This window comes from Condylura cristata, unplaced genomic scaffold (genome assembly GCF_000260355.1).
Source record: "Condylura cristata isolate star-nosed mole 26May11 unplaced genomic scaffold, ConCri1.0 scaffold00005, whole genome shotgun sequence".
Taxonomy (NCBI): domain Eukaryota; kingdom Metazoa; phylum Chordata; class Mammalia; order Eulipotyphla; family Talpidae; genus Condylura; species Condylura cristata.
The window spans coordinates 11,551,409-11,572,969 of NW_004567106.1; the positions used below are offsets into that span (position 1 = coordinate 11,551,409).

The window sequence follows — 21,561 nt, forward strand, 5'->3', positions numbered from 1 at the left end:
ATATATATATATTTGACTTAATTTACTTATATTGTTGAGTTTGTAAATCAGATGTTAGAATGGAGGTTGACAGTTTAAGGACCAGAGTGGAAATGTCCTGCCACTTAACCTATCCACTAGTGAAATGAAGTTGTACAATCTAATATTATAGAATAAAAATAATAAAACTGATCAAAAGTATGAACACCACTTACTTGCTCAGTCTTCTAATTTTTTAAGGTTGCAAGGCACAGATACAACCATACTTCAGGCTGCTACCAGGTCCATGGTCTAGGCCCATTACCATCTTTTTATATCCTCTGACCCTTGTATCAATGTCCACCACTTTCCTTCCCTCCCATCACCTCATACCATCTCTGATCAACCTGGAGCTCACGTATTTATTGAATACTTCTTTCTCTCAAGAATATCATAGTGGATAAGAAACTAGTTGGCCATAATAGAAATAGAATTGGAGCAACAGCAAACCAAGGAAACAAGCAAATATCAGCTGAGACAGGGACTGTCAGCCCGAAGAACAGCCACTTTGGCGGTAGGAACGAGCTAACTCAGAGGTCCTGCTTCCAGTGATAATGTCCTCCTGTTACAGGACAACCCTGATGTGAAGTGGGCTGCCTCTGGAGTTTGTTCAGGACATCCATTCCCCTAACACTCCATCTCTGTGCCCTGTCTCAACCCCAACAAATAAGGAGGTGCAAACCCACCAAAAGTGCCTGAGCAGCTGAGAGGAATGCAAACAGCAATCAGAAGAGCATCCCTTCCTGTTATTGTTTTCACAGTGATTCTGTACAGATTTGTGCTACAAAAGTGCTTGTTTTAAAAATGAACCTTTAGGTGGAGCTGATTTTCATAAAAATCATGCCAGTGAGGGAAATGCTTCTTTTATGAATTAGGCAAAGCTTATAGTTTTTTCCATGGCTTTAAAGACTCAAATACTAGTCAAAACCTGTGAATATGTATACATTCTTTTATATGGATAATTATCTTCTTTATTGGTGGCGCCTCCTGGATTAGGAGGATTCTTCCATGCAAATAAGCAGAAGAGGAAGGTAGTGCAACAAAGAACACCTTTTATGTGGCTTCAGCACTTATTTAACACAACTTCCACATTTTATAAAGAGGCAAGCACTAAATTTCTGGGTTTCTATAACCGTCTTTCAAATTATCTTAAATTAACTAATTCAAATTAAAATCCTCACGTTTTTGGTTAATGCACACAAACTGCAGTCCCAAATGTATTTTCTGTTAAGAATAGCTCACCCAAAGTCTCTGGGTTTGAATTTGAATTTCTGACTGTGATAGAAAGAGGAGAAGCTAACATTTAGGTGTCACATATTGTTTTCATATTAGCCACAGAAATGAAAGACAAATACAGGATACATTATTCTTTACAAAGGTCCCAAATTAAGTTGCAAAAAAAGTTTCCCAGCAATAGCTGCAAATTTGCAGGATATCATGGGCCACGAAAGTTGGTTTCTTGGTTTGGCTTGTGAATTTTGGTTTGTTTGTTTCTTTAAGCACTTTCTTTTTATGGTAGAAGTATCCACTTTTTTGTGAGCCTTAAGTTTTGGGGTCCTTTGGTGTTTTTTTATAAGTGATATTGTGGTCTCACATTTTAATGTTTCCTGGAAGAACTGGTTGACTATTTATTTTAATTACTTCACAGGAACCCACATAATAATTTTTGAAGGACTTTATTATTATTATTATTATTATTATTACTCCTTGTTTAGTATTTTGGTTATCATTTTTTCTCCAATAGGATATGGTCTTCAAGGTAAGATTGTGTTTTTTCCCTTTTATTTCTGAATAAAAGTTTGGGACTTCTACCATCAATTTTCTGCCTACACCCCGGCCCTTCCCCATATATGTAGCCTCACCCTACTTTTCCTCCAGTGCAGAAAAAAAAAAATTATGTTTGGGTAAACATTTCTACTAAGTCTGCTTTGACAGCTAATTATTTATACCTATCCAATCTCAAGAACCACAGTGTGTGGAGAGTTAGGTGGCATCAAAATACTAAAGCCTATTTACTGTGATGCCTAGAGGTGCCTGATATGAGAAAAAAAAAAATACAGAGGAAAATAAATATTACATTCTCTAGGGGTGACTCTTGTGCATTTCTAACATTATAAATAGAAACTCATCTCTCATAAAATCATCTTATAGTTAACTGATTGGAAAAACATGCAGCTCTATTCATTGTCAGAAGTGTACTTATAAAATGGAGCTTAGATCCAGAGATCCAGTCTTTATTGTAAAATGTTGATGCACGTTGTAAAGTTTTATATTTGAACTCTGTACCCGCCTTTCTTAGATAAATTTAATATGCTTTTTGCCTTCCCCAGACGGTCAAATAGAAGATCTACTGTTACTTTCATAATTTCAAGTTTTTCACTATAAACACTCTGGTACATTTTTATAGGTATAATTTGATAAAATACAAAGTAAAAAAAGAAATCACTGTAAAATGAATTCCATAGAACATCAAGGAAGATGGCTTTAATTATAATGGTTAGGTCTGAATAACTCTTTGTAAAAACTTTCACATACTTGATTCTATTCGATCCATACTGCAAAATAGAGACTTAAAGTCACAAACCCAGCAGAAACCCTGGTAGTCAGCTGTTCCAGCCTTTTATGGAATAGATGAGAAACAACCCAAGGATGCCAGTTAAATTTCCCAAAAGGTCTAAAAGTTTCCTACTTTCTCCTGTTGCATTTTCTGGCCTTGCATGCTATATTACCCCACCTTTCAGATGATATAATTTTAGTCCCTCACCCAAAGTGTGTAGACATTCAGTGAACTGCAGCTTGGACCTGGGCATCTTTTCATTGCCCTGGTGAATGCGTGGCCTGCTATTAATCTCTGCTGGTTAAAGGGCAATCCCCATCTCATTTCCTAGTTCTCAGGAGAAAAGATATCTATTTCTAGATGTTAAAGATGGCTGGAATTGTATGAGTTACATCTTCAGGATTATTGATAACAGATTCAGGAAAGTAAAATTATTTTAAAACCCTTTTTACAGGATACACAGTGTGTGCTTAGTAGATACTGGTTGAACTGAATGAGATGGCAAAGAACAGAGATAACAGAGGTCATTGTTTTTTTTCTCTATGAAGACTGGAGATCACTAGCATGTTTCCAGAGAGTCACATAGTTCCAGCAAATACAGGACATGCTTAATAACTAGAAAAACTAGAGAGCTTGCATCCAGCTCCATCATTCACAACCTGCATGGCCTTGGGAAAGTTAGCAACTTCCCTGAACTATAATTTTCTGTTCTGTAAATACCATCTACCTTTCAGAGATTTTATGCGGATTAAATTAGACAATGTGTGTATCAAGTTAGGCACACAGCAAACACCCAACAATTTATACTTCCTTGCCCTTCATGTCTGCCTGGGAGGTGAATGGTAGCCTGCCTCTTTGCTCTGCTTGAGAGTGAGGGCATTAAAACCAAGCTGATCTATGTCTAGTTATTTTAGTACTTATGGCACAGCCCCGGAAACTTGTCTAAAACGCAGGGTGACACGGCTTTCTCTCAATGGCATGTGTGATACATGCCGCTGGTTGTGTAACAGCGCAGTTTCCCTTTTCTTTCTTCTTCACCAGTTCACTGATTCTAAACATGACATTAGAAGAGAAACGGGAAGGGGAAGAAGTTTTTGTCTAGTGAAATATGATTGTCTTAAAAATGCGTTCTGTTGTAACATCCCCTGAAATGATATTTAATTTTCTCAATGGCTTTGAATATTTTGCAGACTAAGTATTTCAAAACACTATGTTTCTGTAGCTTTAAGAGCTACAAATTATGTCATAGGACCTTCCTCAAAATCTTTCCTCAAATTTGTTCCCCAAACTCTCTACTTTCAAAATTTATAATATTGTAAAATCAATGATGATGCAAGAGCAAGCCATCATAACTTGGTGAATCCAAACATTTATCTTTTAAGATTCAAAAAATGAAACTCTAGACCCTGATATTTCTGGTGTATTTTATGATAATGTTAATTTGGTATATATGTTTTTGCTAAAAAAATTGTTTATTTTAAGCTTTTGAAGCAAATTTTCATTCAGGTTTTCAGAGTATACTTTGACTCCAAAATAAGGTTCCTTTATTGAAAAATGTACAATTAATATTCAAAATAGCACTGCAATCCTATGTCTACAGAATATTGCAGGCTATACCTAGAAATTAGTGGTTCGTAGCTGTCAGGTATGGGTTGATAATGGGTTCAATACTGATGAAAACTTTTCCAACCTATGAATTTAAGCTTAAAGCAAAATCTTAGAAAATATAAACCCTTTTCTGTTCCCAGACAAGCACACACTGTAGCTTGAATTACTGACTTTTATAATGGAAGGTTCAGTCTGGGGGGGGAGGGTGAGCATGATAAGGAAGTTGGAGAAAACCTAGGAAATAAAAGTTTTTCACATGAGAAAACTGGTTTAGGGCAGCAAAAACAATAGTTTATTTCTAGATGTTTAAACAGAAAAGTCTCCAGGATTCACTTCAATTTTAACTAAGTTTCTCAGACAAGAATCTACAAAAAGGAAAAACAAAAACAAAAACAAAACAAAAAACTAGCATAATGAATGGGATAATTTATAGAGAAAGTAACATACAAATAATATCAGTTCCTGGAAAAATGTTTAAAGGTGGACAGTCTTCTAATTGATGAGAACAAAGGGTGTAGATGTATTATGTACTGAATGTCTATGGGTGTTTATTTCTAGACACTTAAATATACTCACAGTCATGCTATCACTCGAATTATTGGAAGAGGATGCTGAGCGCTGACTTTTTAAAGGATGTAAGTCTTTTCCATATTTTAAGAACAATATGTTCTTTAACAAATAGTGACTGCTTAGCTATAAAATCCAGAATTTGCTGCTGGCCTAGGATTTAAGTCTCAGTGTGATCATGCTAGCAGCTACTACTAGTGCCTGAGTTCAATCCCTAGCCAAGAAGGTGACCCACATATGGGGCAGGAGACCTCTCCTGCCTCACACACTGCTCCCCTCAGCAGTGTATTTCAGTAGACCCACCTGTTTTTCTCCTTGCTCTGTCTCTGGTGAATCCTCTTACACCCCCACCACCCCCCCAAACCTCCAGCCTACACCCCAGTTCTTCTACAAAAATAAAAATAACCTTCAACTGAAAGTTAGAGTATTTACAAGTGGTCAGTGAAGGGCCAACTACTCCATAATACCTTTAATAATAAGATAAAGGGATAAGTCATTCTACTTTAAGATATCAATAGATATTCTGAATTTTCTGGAGAAAGCATTGATAGCTTGAATTACCTGCTTTAAAATGTGAAAGGAAGAAAAAGCTACATATACACAAACTGGCAAATAATTTTAGCTCCAAATCACAGTGCAAACATGATATATAATACTTTGGTGCAAAGGAGTTATAGAATATGATATTTGCTTTTTTTAAGGATTTATTTATTTATACATATAAGAAATGGGGTACAGGCCAAAGGTGCATGGGGATGAGAGGATTCACCAGCGACAAAGCAGGGAGCAGAACAGGAAGACTGACATACACACTGCTGAGGAGAGCAGTGGGAGAGACAGGAGAGATCTGCTGTGCCCTTTAAATAGTTTTTGAGATCTCAAAGTCATATGTTCTTTCTCAAATATCTAGCCCATAAAATACTTTTATATTTAAAAATAAGACACATCCCCCACATACACTACCCACCCTAATACAGAAGGGCCCATGGAAAATCTTCTGTAATAGTGTTACAATTGTGTTCAATTCTAAGCAATGCCAAAGGAATATAATTCACGGAAGGAGAAATTCCTGGTAGCGCTTTAACAAATTTTAAAAGCATTAGTTTTAGACTAGGGAAGTTGTATTGTCTTCTCACTGATTTTTTTTACTTTGATTTCAGCAAATGCATCTTGTGCATTTTACATTCACTTTGGGAGTTTGTTCTAATATTTGGAACTGATTCCCTAGATACATTCTTTGAACATTCTATGAAGAAAGAATTTGATTGTTCATATTGTATGTTATTATTATTATTTTTTATCTTAGAATTCTGGCCTGTACAGGCATTCAGTGGAATCCATGAAGAGAATATAGACAGCTGACTGGATGAAGAAGACATTGGGGGGAAAAACTCCCATTGTTTAGATTTCTGTCAGAGGATATAAGAATACTTAATTTCTTTTATCTCTGGGGCTTTCATTATCATTTAAATTTCATTTTACATTAATTGATCAGGGATTAGTAAAGCCATTATGCAGAAATTAGAATAAGACAAGCCAGATGGAATGAATAATTCATGAAGTCCAATTACGTTTTATTTCTGGTGTACTTTCAAACTTGCCTCTGACTTCTGTGCTATTTTGATGTGACAATATTCACTGGAATCAAGAGTGCCATTTTAATTTATTGTATCCCTCCAGAGTGGAAGCATTTGTATGCACTGGGAGTGTGCTAATGCATTTCACCACAAAACACCAATTTCAAGACTTTTGGAAATACTGGGTGATCTAGAAAACAAGGCACTTCATCTATGAAGGTTAAGGGATAAATTCTCTGACTCACCTGACTTGGGTGAATGAACCCTAGTAGAAAAGTGAGGGCCTTAAAAGTAGATCTTTCACCTCTCAGAAGAGCTACAAATCCCTTTTAAAAAGTATCGCTTTCCCAGCCTCAACTGCACCATTGAAGTATGCATTTGACCTGAAGTTACAAGGGAAGGTGCCACCGTCACTGCAGCTTCAGGCTAACACCACGAGGTGGCAGGCGTTGCCTTCGATGCAAAGGGTTCCGGGCTGCAGAGACCGCCTAGGCTACCAGAGCATCCTGGAGGGTCTGATCCCTGCGGTCTGCGTTTGGGTTCGGGCTCAGAATGAGTTGCAAAAGGGCGAGAATTCCGAGCTAATGGGCTGTCCCGTCCACCTGTCTGGAATGTCTCGTCCAACTGTGTCTGAAACCGCCTTTCCCCGCCCGTCCCTGCCCCCAGCCTCTTAAGAGTCCCCCACCCCCATCCCCGGTATTTATTTATGCCACTGGACAGTTCTAGTCACATTAAAGCTGCGGTTCACCTTTTCGAGGACTTTCATCTCGGGAAGTTTTATGACACTTTGTGAATGTGCAAAGTTTTTAATTAGGCTCACTAGACAGCCCGAGGCAGCAGCAGCGCCACAAAGTCTTCACGGTCTCTCTGCTTTACAGCACAACAAGCCGCTCTACTCCTTTGAAGACAATGCAGACTATGTGTACGATGTCATGTGGTCCCCTGTGCATCCCGCGCTCTTTGCCTGCGTGGACGGGATGGGGCGCTTGGACCTCTGGAACCTCAACAATGACACCGAGGTGAGCTGCGGCGCAGGCGCCAGGACCGGGAGGTGGGGGGGGGGCGCAGTCGGCCTCTCTCCGTCTCCCTCTCTCCCCAAAACGGCCTCTTTTTGGACAGACCCTCCAGTTGCAGCTGGGCTGCTGACCCTTATTGTTTACTGCTCTAAAGGGAACTGACGGATGCACCAGCCAAAAATCATTTCATCTCACTTCATCCTTAAACTGTGACAGATCCTAGACAACTGACGTCCCTTTTTTGGGCAAAAAGCAAAACGATAGGTGTTCACGCCTTTCCTCACTTGGGCATATTTCAGAGCAGTGCTGAAGTAACTCTTTTGGCAAACATTTGGAAAAGCAAGCTTTTGTGGACGCTGACTTTAGATTGCGCTTTTTAAAAGGGCTATTTGTCAATATTCACTAATTGCACAATTTCCATTTTGAATTATAAAAGATGACTCTGTTGGCTCTTTATTTCATGTTTAGATCTATCCTTCATTTGATTTTTACTAGGCAAATAAGCCTAAGATAGTGCGCTCACAGGCAGACGTCTACTCTGAGCATGTATATTAAACTCCGCATTTTTTTACTTGGAAAGCATGTCACATTTAGAATATACGAAAGTACCCCTTTAAGCAAAATAAAAGCAGTTGACTGTAAATATTCTTTTAGAAAATTATTCTATATACAATTAGTTTTTTTAGAATTATGTCATGGGCGTTTTTCCTTTCTTCCACTCCCTCAAATTTATTGTCATGCTAATTCAGTTATTCAGGGTTTTGGAGTGTGTGTGTGTGTGTGTGTGTGTGTGTGTGTGTGTTTTAAGAAAACATGAACATTCAGTTCTCTCTAAATGAGAATGGACAGGTAAGAGGAACAAGTGTTGCAAACTACATGTCAAGTGGAGAACAAGAGAAAGGTCTTTTGAAGTGCTCTGAGCAGGAAACAGCTCAGCCGTTTTAATTAGGAAGCCTACAGCTGCAGGACACGAGGAGGAGTCCAGTCCCCTAGTGTGTTGTAAAAGGGGGCAGGGAAATATCCTTCAGGTGTTATTATTTGAGTCATTGTATCTTACAGTATTATATACACCTATAACCACTGCCAAATAGTTATTTAAAAAAAAATCTTTCGTGTATCTCTATTTTCCATATTGCCTAGAAGAACTATGTGACAAGGATGTGTTACATAATAAAGCATCTCTGAAAATAATCTAAAAACACTAAGGACATGCAATGCCATCATTTTGGTCATTAGGATGTTTATAAAATTATTGCTTTCACAGAGATGTTATTACAATACATTGTAATGGTTTCCTAAAGTGTTTTATCACCGTTGACTACACTTATACTACTTTTTATCTGCTAAATTAAGTTCATACACTTAAAGTAACCAAAAAATACACATCTTCCAAACTGACTTTGGAGAACCCCCATATCAGAAATCAGATACAGAGAGAACTCAGAGGTGTTTAGGTGATACACAATGCACTGAAGTGAATGTTCTACAAACTCATTAATAATTCCCATATACCTGGGCTTTTTAAATCAGCTTGTTAGGTAAAACAAAAGGAATATTGCAGTATTACCAAACATAATTTTTCCTTCCTCTTTCTTAGGTATCAGAAGACAACTATAAGCTAAACTTTTTTTTTAATTAAAAAATATCACCGCTAGGCATGTAAACCATTTAGTTTTGTGGTAAACATAATTCTGCTTTCTCAGTAATAGTAGTTACATTGAATCTAATTAAAATTTAGTCGCCAGCTGAACCCTTTTTAAAAACCTTCAAATCTTTTTTCTTCCTAGTAAGTTGAACAAGATTTTTCAAATATTTGTTAGGAATTAGATTTGTATAAGGAAAAAAAAGAAAAGCTCTAAATTCCCAGTGTGATTTGTTGTTCAAATTATTGTGCTGTTAGACCAAGTCATCTTAATTGTTCCAATGCAAGGGTAGTTCCTAGCATTAACCTCTGTATTATTGACCTTGCACAATGTCATAATTTGTACTGTATATATTACCTGTCTTTGCAATTAAAATGAATGAACAAAAAAAAGAAAAAATAGCTGTGAAAATGAAGTACAAATAGAAAAATCAGAAACTGTATATGGATTATAAATTTATCAACTCTTGAAAGATAAAGCAATAAAACTCTTATTTTGTCATTTCCACCATGTATTTGATATAGTTTTTGGATCACACAGTAAGGCTGTGATAAGTTTTCTTTTTAAACATTTAGAATATCTAGGAAGCTATTTTTAAGTGGTTAAAATAGTAATTTGCCAGCTTGTTATATTACTTATTTTTATAAACAAGATTCTTTAAATGTACTCAGTATAATTTGAAATGTATCAAAAAAATCAGTTTCTTTTGAGTGATTACATTTTATCATATTCAGATTAAACATTTTTACTCAGTTTTTGAGACCATTCATAAAATCTGATATTGAGAATAGTATAAAAAAGCACAGAGAATAAAGTTCTGTATGGTCCCTCTAAATTATAGAGCTAAAAATTAACCCCCAAAACTCTGCAGTTGAATCTCGGATTTGTTTTGTGAGTAGCACACTAATAATAAAGTGTATTGACAGAATTATGGCCCATCTAAATTCACATTGTTTTGGTCTTTGAAAGGTTTAGTTAAAAATTCAGGCTCCAGCCTGCACAGCAGGTACCTTTATTGTAGAAATTGTGTATTTTTTTTTAAATAAGTAAATGAACTAGACTTTTGTTTTACATTTTTGCTCACAATTGACATGCAGTGATTTAAGCAGCTAAAAGAATTTTTATTGATTTCAAGGTTAAATTTAAACATAGATTCTTACATGTGATGGAGTTTTTCTATTTTAAAGATAGCTATTGGGTCAATAAACTCATATAAACAGATGGTTCCAATTCCCAGAATAACAGAATGCCGGGGCTTGCAACACACACACACATAGTACACATCGTGTTTCCATCCTAATATGACATGTTTATTAGATGCAGGTCTTAAAGAGTGGGATGAAGTGATCTTGGTGGCCCTCTTTTCACAATATACATTTTCCTTTCAGTTTTAACATTACCTTTTTCCTTTTCAACAGTATGTTGGATATGTCCTAGTCAACATTCTTGTAGAACTTAGGAGACTATATCTTTATATGTTATAAACTTCCAACCTTAAAGTCCAGGGCTTTACCCAACCAATGATACAATATTGCACTCACTATAATTCTTCTTCTGATTACTAAGGATCTTGTAATAAATATTCTAGTTTCCATCTCAGCACCTCCAGTTTAACTTTCTACTAATTATTATTGTAATTACAAAGGTTTTCAGATTTCAGGCATTTAGTAGGGAGTTGTAAGATATTTTCTACACATAGGTGGCTACATTCAATCAGAATATCACTCTGGGGACAGTGCCAACCTTGAAGGCTGCCTCCAGTACCCTGGTACTGCCAGAGAGAAGAGAAAAGAAACAGGAGAATCTGACATTCTAAAGTTTTTCATTTGTATACTTTCTTTTTCTCATCATCGCCTCCCCAAAAGATTTGGAGGGATCAATATCTTTATTTCCTTTTTCTCTGAGATCATATTAATATATGACTTTTTTTTTTTTTCACCATACAAGTCCTTTCTGCCTTTTGGTATCTGTAACCTTGGGAAATCCTGAACTATCTCCATTGATCCATAAATCATGACCTGATCATAAGTATTACATTTAGCTGCTATGTTTGGATGTTGGGTGTACACCCTGCATAATCCAAAGAAATATTTATGTCACTCATTGGCCACTGACTGTGGAAAAGACTCTCCCTCTTTTCCTTTTTTGTTAAAGTGTCTCTTCTGTCTACTCTTTAATTCAGTGGAGCATATGATTTAAGAACAATGAATCCTTTTTACCCCTGCACAAGAGATGTATATTACTTCATGCACACGAAGGCAGCGGTGACTCATCCAGTTAAACATATCATTGAAAATTCGTATATTTAAAGTCATATTCAGAGATTCTTTATTTCTGTCGTAACCCCTGTGGCAGGTTCCAACAGCAAGTGTGGCCATTGAGGGGGCGTCTGCCCTAAACCGTGTTCGATGGGCTCAAGCTGGTAAAGAAGTTGCTGTTGGAGACTCAGAAGGCCGTATTTGGATCTATGATGTTGGAGAGGTACTTTTTTTTTTTTTTAATTTTGGGTTTGCTTTTTTTATAGACTTGGGTGTCTAGTTTAAAGTCCTAATGAATTTATTGACAAGAGCTTGTGGGCTACAAGACCCCTCTCGAGTGTTTCTGAAAATTTCTATTGATTTCAGTGGGAGTTTGGCAAGACTTCCTCAGGGCCTAACTTGGTCTTCTGTTTCACACGCACAGGACACTTTAGGTAATGATCCAGGTTCCTTCCCAAGTGCTGTAGAATTCCCAGCTATGCTGATCTGAAGCATGGCATTTCTCACTAATGTCAGGAGAATGAAAAATTTGCCAAATTCACTATACTAACATTGAATGTGGAATTTGTTGTTTACTTTGAAAAGTCAAATTTTAGTTGTATGTTCAATAAAATGTTTACTATTCCTCTTTAATTGCAGGGTAGCTGTAGTTAAAAAAAAATACTAAGTTGAATTGAAATGTGTGCCATTTTTATGGTAGTCGAAGTTATTGTATGTGATATATACTTCTGTGATGTCACTTGTTACATAACACATAAAGGATTCCTGAATATCAAGGCACAAAAAAAAAGGGGGGGGGGAACCCTACATCTTATTTCAGACAGCTCTCCTTGAACTTTTATATACTCTTTATTTAATATTATACTATCAATTTTTTTTTTTACTGTATGAGAAAATGTTGATATTCTTTTGGATGAGATAAAAGGATATTTTCCCTTAAAGACAAGGAAATATTGAGCTTTCAAGCAAAACAAGAGTCTTGAGTAATGCTATTTTAGAACAATATAAATCAAACCTTTTCATTTTGGGAGGGAAATATCCTACATCATAGACCTAGAAGTGCCTGATGGATGGACTGAACTACTCACACTAAGGATTCTTTATAGTGTCATCAGTAGACATGCTATAAGTTGGCAATCCTACATGATTTGTTCTATAATTTAGCTTCTGATGCTATATAATGTATACTACATTATAAAAATGATTATGTTGAAACAAAGTAGATGGGATGGGTATTTTTTAATTCAGAAGCAAAAACAATGATTTGAGAGAGAAGAGTTTTCTATTTTGGGTTGTACAACTCTACGTAAAACAACTAGAAGGATCTCTTCATCTTACAGCTTGTTATCTATTTCATAAGATATCCCCCCAATGCTGCAAGCTGAGTCATTCTTACAGCAACAAAGATTCTTTTAATATTTACCCTTTATAGTGAAGATTCAGATGGTCTGGTGAGTTCTGACATAGTTTGGAGTCTTTAAGGAAGAGAATAATACCATCTGAACTAAAGTATTGCCAATGATTTTACAGCAATATTTCCTTCAATGAATATTATTTATATTCAATGCATCTTTCTCATGCTCTTCATCAAAACAAAACTAAATAATCACAAAAGCAAATACTCTTTATCGGTTCTTTTCCTAAGCCTTAGCAAAGCTAGCAAAGAATATAAAGAAACAGACAATGTTTCTTTCATTCTCTTTTTCTCCGTATTGTAGGAGAGAAATAAATTTGGGGACAAGATCAAAAGCATATAAAATACAGAAACACTTTCTCCACCTCTAGTTTACTCTCTCCCTTAGCTGTCTTAAAATTATATGCAACATTAACTATTTTAACTAAATAGACTAAAATGTAGAAAGGTTCACAATCTGGTTTATTTAAATATAAGTCGTGTGAAAGTTTGTATTTTAACTATAAATATTGTATATAATGCACATACATCTCTAAGCAATAAACAAAGACAACCTATCATATGTATAGAATGTTTTGCAATAAAGTGATTTTATAGCCTTTGGACAGAATTACTTGAATATGACTTGTTTGGGAAGTATATGTGATTTTGCAAAAGTTGCTTTTAGCTGATATGTAGCTACTAAAACTTATTTTAGGTTACTATCATCATTGCTAAATTGTAAAGTGTTGTTATACTCCTATTTCTACTGTCGCACTGGCAGGTCAGGCTGGTTTTCATTTTTGTATTATTGCCCTTACTCTTCTAAGTGATATTACAGACTACAGAAATGTCTGCAACTATAGGCCAGTCTAGCCTATTGTCTGGAGTCTAGACAGACTATAGAAAAATCTCTGTGACATATAATAGGCCAAACAATTTGAAAGGTTGTTTATCCCTATAAATTCACTACCAAGGAAAAAAAAAAAAACATAATCTTCTAGTCTAGTCCTTCCATGAATGACCAAAAAATCAGGATCAGGCTTATACATTTGAACAATTCTTTCTGTATTGTTTGATTACCCACAAAGCAATCTATAGCTCAAAAAACCTCTAACGAAACAAAATAATTGACTTAACTACTTTTTGCCCCTCTCATTTTTGTCAGGTATTTACAAATATACCTTACATTTATTTATAAAGGATGGGGAGGGGGTTTCTGTTTCATTTGCTCACCATTATTCTAAATTTCTGAAGACCAATTCAGTGAAGGCTCCATGTACTGCATATATCTGAGCTCAACTGAAGCCCCTCTCTGAGAGATGGTAGATCACTGCATGGGCAAATGTTGCCATTATTGTAATTACTACTGTCTCATCATCTACCAGCTTATAGCTGACAGAGCATAATTGTTCTTAGGAGAGAAGAACGCCCTCTCAATAGTGCCACTTCCAAGTCACCTAAACTGTAGAAGGTCAGCCAGAGTGCTGTCACAAGCTGGCCTATTTAGAATTTTAGGTCAAATCTAAGGCTGGTGCATGACTGAGGAGAGAGAAGGGTTTTGAGTAGGAGATGATTTTAAAAGGTAAAAATATGAAGAGAAAAAAATATGGCACTGAGGATCGACTTGCCAGAAGACTGCTCCCAATTTCTGTATTTACAGTTAGTTCTCCATCTCCACTGAAACTAAACCTCTCGCCAAGGTTATGGATGGAAAGCTATCCTTTGTGGAACTCTCTAGGCTAGGAAAGAAGATTAAATATTTCCAAATACGCCTCATAATACAATCTGTATAAGAAAATAAATGGTAGTTTTTAGATTACATTCTGTTGATCCGTTCTCCTTAGGACCTTGGCACGTTGAGTAGATGTCAGTAGGAAGACACTGCCCATTCATTTTCCCATGGTCTGACCGAGACTTCTATCAGGCTGAAAATGCTAGAAGGGGCAGCAGGCTATCTATGCCAAGGTCCCATTCCAACAGGGAGACGGGCTTCCTGGTTGTGTACCCCATGCAATCTCAGCATCCTCTACTTAGAGGAGCCTAAACCTTGGTTTTAAAGCTCTCCAATTATGTTCCTGCAGTTGTTAAAACATTTTTCAACTAGGCATCCCCTATTTTCATTTTTTTACTGGCCCTGCAAATTAGGTAGCCAACCCTATTCACAAGTTCTCAATGCCACTCACTCAGAAATGAAAAATTTTGGTCTTAAATAGACTATTAGGAAGAACTCTTTAAAAATGTGTTTAAATGTAGTACACATCAAGTGATCTTATTGTTTCCTAAGGCTATTTAAAAACGCTGAATGAGAATAACACTGACTTTACATTATATTACAAATAACATGAGATCTATAAAAATAGAGCCAAAGCCTTACTGGATATTTTGATTCTCCTCCTCACCACCCTGTTTTGATCACGACGCAATTTTAACTGACAGTGCAACAGAGTTTGAGGCAAGTTATCTGTGATGCCTACTACAGATGGAGTAGAGAGGGACCTCCTTTCTCTGTGTACCCTGTTGTCAAGAACTCTCTGATAAGACTTCTGTGACTACCAATGGAGACTCACCCATTTAAATCCTGGTAGACCTGCCTTCCTGTGAGACCTAACATTCAACAAGAGGGCACTGCAGAAAGGGACTCTGGTGTCACCACTCACTAACAATCGTCTGCCTCATCTCCTGTCCCAGCTGAGGCTGCAGCTGCTGCAGGGAGTCCCAGCACAGTGCCCTCGGATCATGCCCTCCTCTATTATGTACAATTATCCTCCATGACTTTTAAGATGATGGCACAAGTAATGGCTTGAATCCAGATTTACTGATGCAATTTATTATGAACTTCTGAAGGAGTAAACAGAGGATTGTATATGAGCTCATTGAAATTACCACATTGAGCCTGTCCATTTCTTTTTGCTCCTTTTTCTTATGTTTACATGGAAAAGACATAAGTAATATCTCAGGACCTACAACTAAAAAGGCAAAATATAAAACAGCAATGTTTCAGGTAGACCACATGATGCTCTGTTTATATAGCACGCCTATTTGGTTGTTTGATTTCAAAACTGTATCTGGAAAATATACTGTACACATTTATTTTCACAGATAGGGGTCTATTTTCTTTGCCAAGCAGGTGCTTAACTCCCATTAGCATAAATGGGAGCTATGTGAATTCAATGAAAGACAGAGAAGATACATTTATTATTTGTCTATAATTTTTATTCTATTTGTGCATCTTAAAAGTTACTTAGATAGTTGCTGTGTGCATAATTTACATTTTCTAAGATCCAAAATTAACACTGAGTTTAAGTTCATTTTTTTTCCCTCCAAACTATGTTTGGGATGCAATTGTTTGTTCCGGAATTGTTTGCTCCCATTCAATTAACTGAAATATGGGCATGATAACAAGTCCTAAATTAACTATAAATATAACCTGAAAATGTTGCATGTATTCTGCTACAAAATATACTCATAGAGAGTTGCTGGATTTTTTTTTTTTAATGATGTGTGAACACACATATTCTAAAGAATTAAAAATAACAATTAACTGCTATGGCTCCTATGCTAAGTAGCAAGTGTGTCTTTGTATGTGTATGTATATATGTGTGTGTGTATGCATATATATATTATATTATATATATTATATATTATATATATAGAGCTGGTTTTAACAGAACAGGGGCCAGTGAGTATAGAATTATTCATGTGTCCTGATGATTGATAGTCAGCCTATCTACCTGTCTCTCTTGTAGATATGTTTTATAGAAAGCCTGATGCCATTGTTAATGCTTCCGTTCTGTCACACAGATGTAGCTGTCATAAATATCCCCTAACAACTATGTTTGCTGCTTATCTGAATTAGTTAGAATGCCGTTTGCAGCTCCAGTTTTGAAAGAAACAGTTTATCTTCTACCTTCTATTATTTCTTTTTCCATTAACCTCTTCCAGGGAAGATTATGTTTTCAGTTGTGATAAACACACATACGTTTCAAATCCCTGATTATATTTCTATGGTAGTCAAATGATGAAATTCCAAAATCATTTTCAGCTTAAAGTAGAATTTGAAAAATAAAATTGCAACTTAAAAGCTGTAATTTGGGAGGTGAACAAGTTTTATGGCCTTCGCTCAAGTAATTCACTAATTATCAAAAAAAATAAAATAAAATTCATCTTTTTAAATTTTAACCCTGAACTTTGGTAGAATCTGAAATAGTATGTTTCATATGACTATTTAGGGACCAAAATGAGTCATTTCATTATAAATTTTTATTGAAATTTTACATTCATTAATATACTAAACCAGAAGGCCTTGAAAAATTCCTAGAAAGAAAAGTGCAGGTGTCAATGAGAGATCAAGTATAGCTGCTAAAAACATAAAGCATTATTTTAAATGTTCATTTAGATGTATTTTAAAGCTTAAATGAAAAATCAGAATGAAGACTTTATTTGGAATCCCGGCAGGGACATGAACTATGTAATATACTTTATAATGATGGTCATGTTATTATCTATAAGGACTATTTAAAAGTACCTCAAATAGTTTTCACAGCCAGATGGAATATGAATGAAAGGAAAGTGATTTGATGACCATTTCTCTTGCACTTTAAATAGCAGTTCAATATAGAAGCATCTGATAAAGTACAAGTGCTGAGAGTTAAAAAGGATTTGAGTGACACAAAATAAATACATTTATGGTTTTTAAATGGATTATACTTAGGCAATAATTGTTTGCTTAGCGTATTCTTTTTTTTCCAATCGGACAGGACCTACTCTAAACTTCCACAAGAAGTTTGCACTCAGAATATAAATAACCCCCTTCCACAAGGAAGGGGCTATGCAGAACACAAAATAGGAAGTTAATCTAAGATTTGGGGTTCCTTAATGAAAAAGAACTGTATTTGAAATCAGTCAATTTAATTATTGTGTTTTATGAAGGCCATTATCCCCCGCTGATGACGAACCTGATAGCATGGGTAACCCTGGCAGCCCCGGGTAGAGCTGGGCTCAGCTTACCAAAGTCCAGTTAAATCGCCCCAAACACTTGTGTTTCTCATTAAGCAAGTGTGGCAATAATTGCCATATTCTTGAAGGTCTCTGCAAGTACGACCTCTTCAATGGATAAACAATATTATTTCCTTCAGTTGCTACTAAATACTTCTTTTGATTTTTCTCTCCAACAAAAAACTTAGCATAAATTTTGCCATGGTACCAAACAGACAAATAAAATTGAAAATTCAAATACTTGATTTACATATTTGATGACATTAAAAAAATGTTATTTTCATCTGGACTTTTCAGTTTTACCTGATTTTTAATTGTCACAGGCACAAAACTGTACAATTAAGTCCAAAGCAGAAAGACACATCTGAATGGGCAAATTTGGGTGCTAATAAATTACATAAAATAAGCTACTTTGAAATAATATATTAATTAATTTCCTTGTCATTATAAATTATATGTAATTGAAATAAAATAATTTGCTTAAAATATGATTGTAATTTTAGCATTAACTTGATTTCTAGGAAAAATGCTTAATTTTGAGAAAGAAAAGAGAAAGTGCTATAATTAATGTTATAATTAATCATAGAAAAGTAGTAGCAGTAGCTTTCATTTTGATAATTATATATGTGAAAAACCATGATTAAACTATTATATAAATAATGTACTTATTCAGGTAGCATTAGTTTATAAAAATGGACTTACTGGATTAATTTCTTTTGAAATCACTTTACTCTGAATAGATAAGAAAATACAACTTTTATATATTATGAAGTAGTTGACTAAATGAAAAGAAAACCCTGATAATATAACTTCATGAAAAATTAATGTGTATGTGGTAATTTGTAACATTCAAAGAAATTGATATATTCCCACTTTGGTAAGAAATAGTCTATGAATATAAACCTGAAACAAGTACTATTTTGTATAATTAATGATCTTTATGACTCTTCTGTGGCTTCAAACTGTCATCTTCAATAGCATTTTGGCTACTGAGGCAGTCATTAATTACAGTATATTTTTTTAACAGCTGACAAAAATGGTTTAGTTTTAGAATTTCAAAACTGCTAAATTTTATCATTAAAAATGACTACTTCGAAGAGTAGCCTTGACTCGCAGCCTAGACCAACTGAGCATGAAGCTCTTCCAATCATCTGTTGAGTCTAGATTGATGCTGGCCTGTATGGAAACGAAGAAGTTATTTCTTATGTGTATGTATGTGTGCTGCTGTTGGTATGGCCAAAAGATAATATAAATCAAATATCTGCTTATGTGTGTATATGTATAAATATTTATGTGCTGGTGTAGGTTGGACTTGCAATGTGGGGAAATGAATGAACCATTATATTCCACTTTCAAGGAAAGTTTTCATCAATTTTTGAAATGTCAGCTATCAGAAGATCTTTTACATTTTAAACTATGAACTATTTATCATTTAGAGAATAGCAAAGCCTGACACTGTAGAAAAAATTTTTGTTCGGGTAGTTAAAATGATCAATGGTTCATTTCCTAAGGTTTTTCTCCTCGTGGTTAATCTATTGATTTGACATTTAAGGGAAATCCTTACTTTTATTTGTCTTGTCATGAAGGATCTTTAGGGAAAAAGAGAAAACATTTTAGTATCCTAAAGATTAGCCACATTTTCAACTTAGAGAAAAGTTTTGGCAGTCATATTTTGGCTAATCACATTCCTCAAAAGGTTTTCTAAACTTTAAAGTGCCATCACCATAGCAACATACACTTGCCACTTGTCTATTTGTTCAGAACAACCTGATCTAGACCAGTGCCTGGCACTAAATATTGGTGAATGAATTTTTTTTTGCATGGGAAAGGCTAACTGTGTGAAGCACTCAGAGTATAGCCTCCAAGCTGACTACAGATTGAATGACAGGGAAGAAAATTCCATTTAACTATATTTACATGGAAAAGGACACAGAAAATATATAGAAAGGAGTGCTTGTTCTTCCTCCTAAATCCCTATCCTGGTCCCTCTCCTTTCCTATGCTTTTAAAAGTAAGAAATTGGCTACAAGTGTAATGAAAGCCTAACAGTTGATTCAAATAGTTGTCAAACCACTGGAAAAAATGCTTCCTTTTCATTGTGCTTTTTTTGGACAGTATAGGTATGGTAACTCATGAACTACATTATAAAAATACCTCTTTTATGCCCAAACATTCAGTAGGAGGGAATGACATTTCTTTTATTACACTGGTAAATGTTTTTAAAGATGTTTAGCAATAGTAAGCCTTCTTTTTGTCAAAACTGCTTAGATGCAATGGTTGCTAGGAATTTACTAGAAAACCTATAGTTAATAATATCAGGAAGAGAAGGGATATGTTTATTCAGCTAGTATGACAAAGTAGCACATACTTTTTCGTTTTCCTGTCATTTTCTCGATCTTTTGTGTTACGGAGAGTGGCAATTGAAGTTGAAAAGTTTATTTTTGATTACTGCCCATCAGTCAATGTTTTCAGCATTTTCCCCCTTCTTTTAGACAGAGAAATAGATTGTTACAAATAATAGAAAAAATAATGCTTAACAGATTTCTGAAGAAAGGAGAGTGATAGAATTTTAATGTGAGCAAAGTCCTCTTTAGGGCTTACTGAATTAACTCTTCCTTAGTTTGATTTATTTTTTCCTCCAGATGTAAAAACTTCAGAATTATTTCATTCTTCCTATAATGCTAAATCTGAACATGAAGACTATTTTTAAGCACTTGTTTTTAGAGAGTTTTTTTTTTTCAGGGTTTACTCGCTTACTAAAACCCATATTTAAAATCCATTGATATAAACCCGTATTTGTTACTATTTAGTTTTGACTTTTATGTCTTACCTATATTTCTTTCCTAATTGGGTGGTAATGGATTTTTTTAAAGTGTTGTTTTACTAAACATGCTGTAAAAGTCAACCATGCATTTAAAGATGGGAGAACTTTGGCAGAGAGAGCTCAAGCTTCATGGGTAGATATGAGTTCTTTTAGGTGAGATTTTCAGGTAACAGAAATTATTCCTAAACCAAAAATAGACATCATCAGACTACTATAGGTTAGCATGATGCTCAATTTCACAGAAATTTAACCTAGTTGACTGTAGTGGCAGATGCTTAGAATGGAGGCTAATGCAACTTCTACTTTCTGGATTTAGCTCTAACACTGCTGTGAATACTAAGTTACTACACCGTATATCTTCTTGCGGCAACACTGCAGTACATTTATGCCCTCCATAGACTGCATTCTGGCTTGGAATTTCGTCTGTGGTTTCATCCATTGTTACCAGTGATGCTAGACTCTCCCGAGAGTTAAATACAGTGGAGCTGTATTTATGTGACGGGAGTATGCTTGGTCGTTCCAGCGGCTGTTTCATTGCTTATTACCTCCCACTTTGCTTCCATCTGTGTGTGTGGCAAAGGGAATTGTCCTAAAAAATATAGGCTTCCTTGGAACACAAATGTGTATTTGTATACCAGTAAGTCCACAATCTTCTGAATTGGGGTGCCATTAATAATTGTACTTTTTAAAAAGCTTTTAGAGCTTAGAGCGGTTTAGCAGTCATTCTGTGGAAACCAACATACACTTCCACAGTTTCTGTAAATGCATTAACTATACACACACACACACACACACACACACACACATATATATCTCAATGTGTATTTAAGTGAAAATGTAATTTGTAAGATATCTTTTTAACAGAAAACTTTAATTCTAAGTTAATACCAGAGTTGAATTGTTGTGTATCTGCTCAGAATCAGTGGTTAAAATAATTGTCTCAGACTTTTTTTTAGTGACTCCATTTAATTGAAAAATTACAAAGAGGTTGATGAGCCACACATCCATGGAATATTTATGCTGAAACTTAGAATCCTATTCATTTTAATTTGTTTTCCATGCTTAATGTATCTGAGAAACCAAGCTGAAATTATGGAATACTT

General features: G+C 35.3%; 1 protein-coding gene across 17 annotated transcripts in view; it reads left to right on the forward strand.

Annotated features, from left to right (window-relative positions):
• Nucleotides 1-21,561, forward strand: part of DYNC1I1 (dynein, cytoplasmic 1, intermediate chain 1) — a 312,504-nt gene that overhangs the window by 283,210 nt on the left and 7,733 nt on the right. For all 17 annotated transcript variants that reach the window (XM_004676705.2, XM_012720843.1, XM_004676707.1 and 14 more), the window contains 2 exons: nucleotides 7,206-7,346; nucleotides 11,342-11,467. In XM_004676705.2, coding sequence (XP_004676762.1) covers nucleotides 7,206-7,346; nucleotides 11,342-11,467 — 267 coding nt within the window. The remainder of the gene's footprint in view (nucleotides 1-7,205; nucleotides 7,347-11,341; nucleotides 11,468-21,561) is intronic.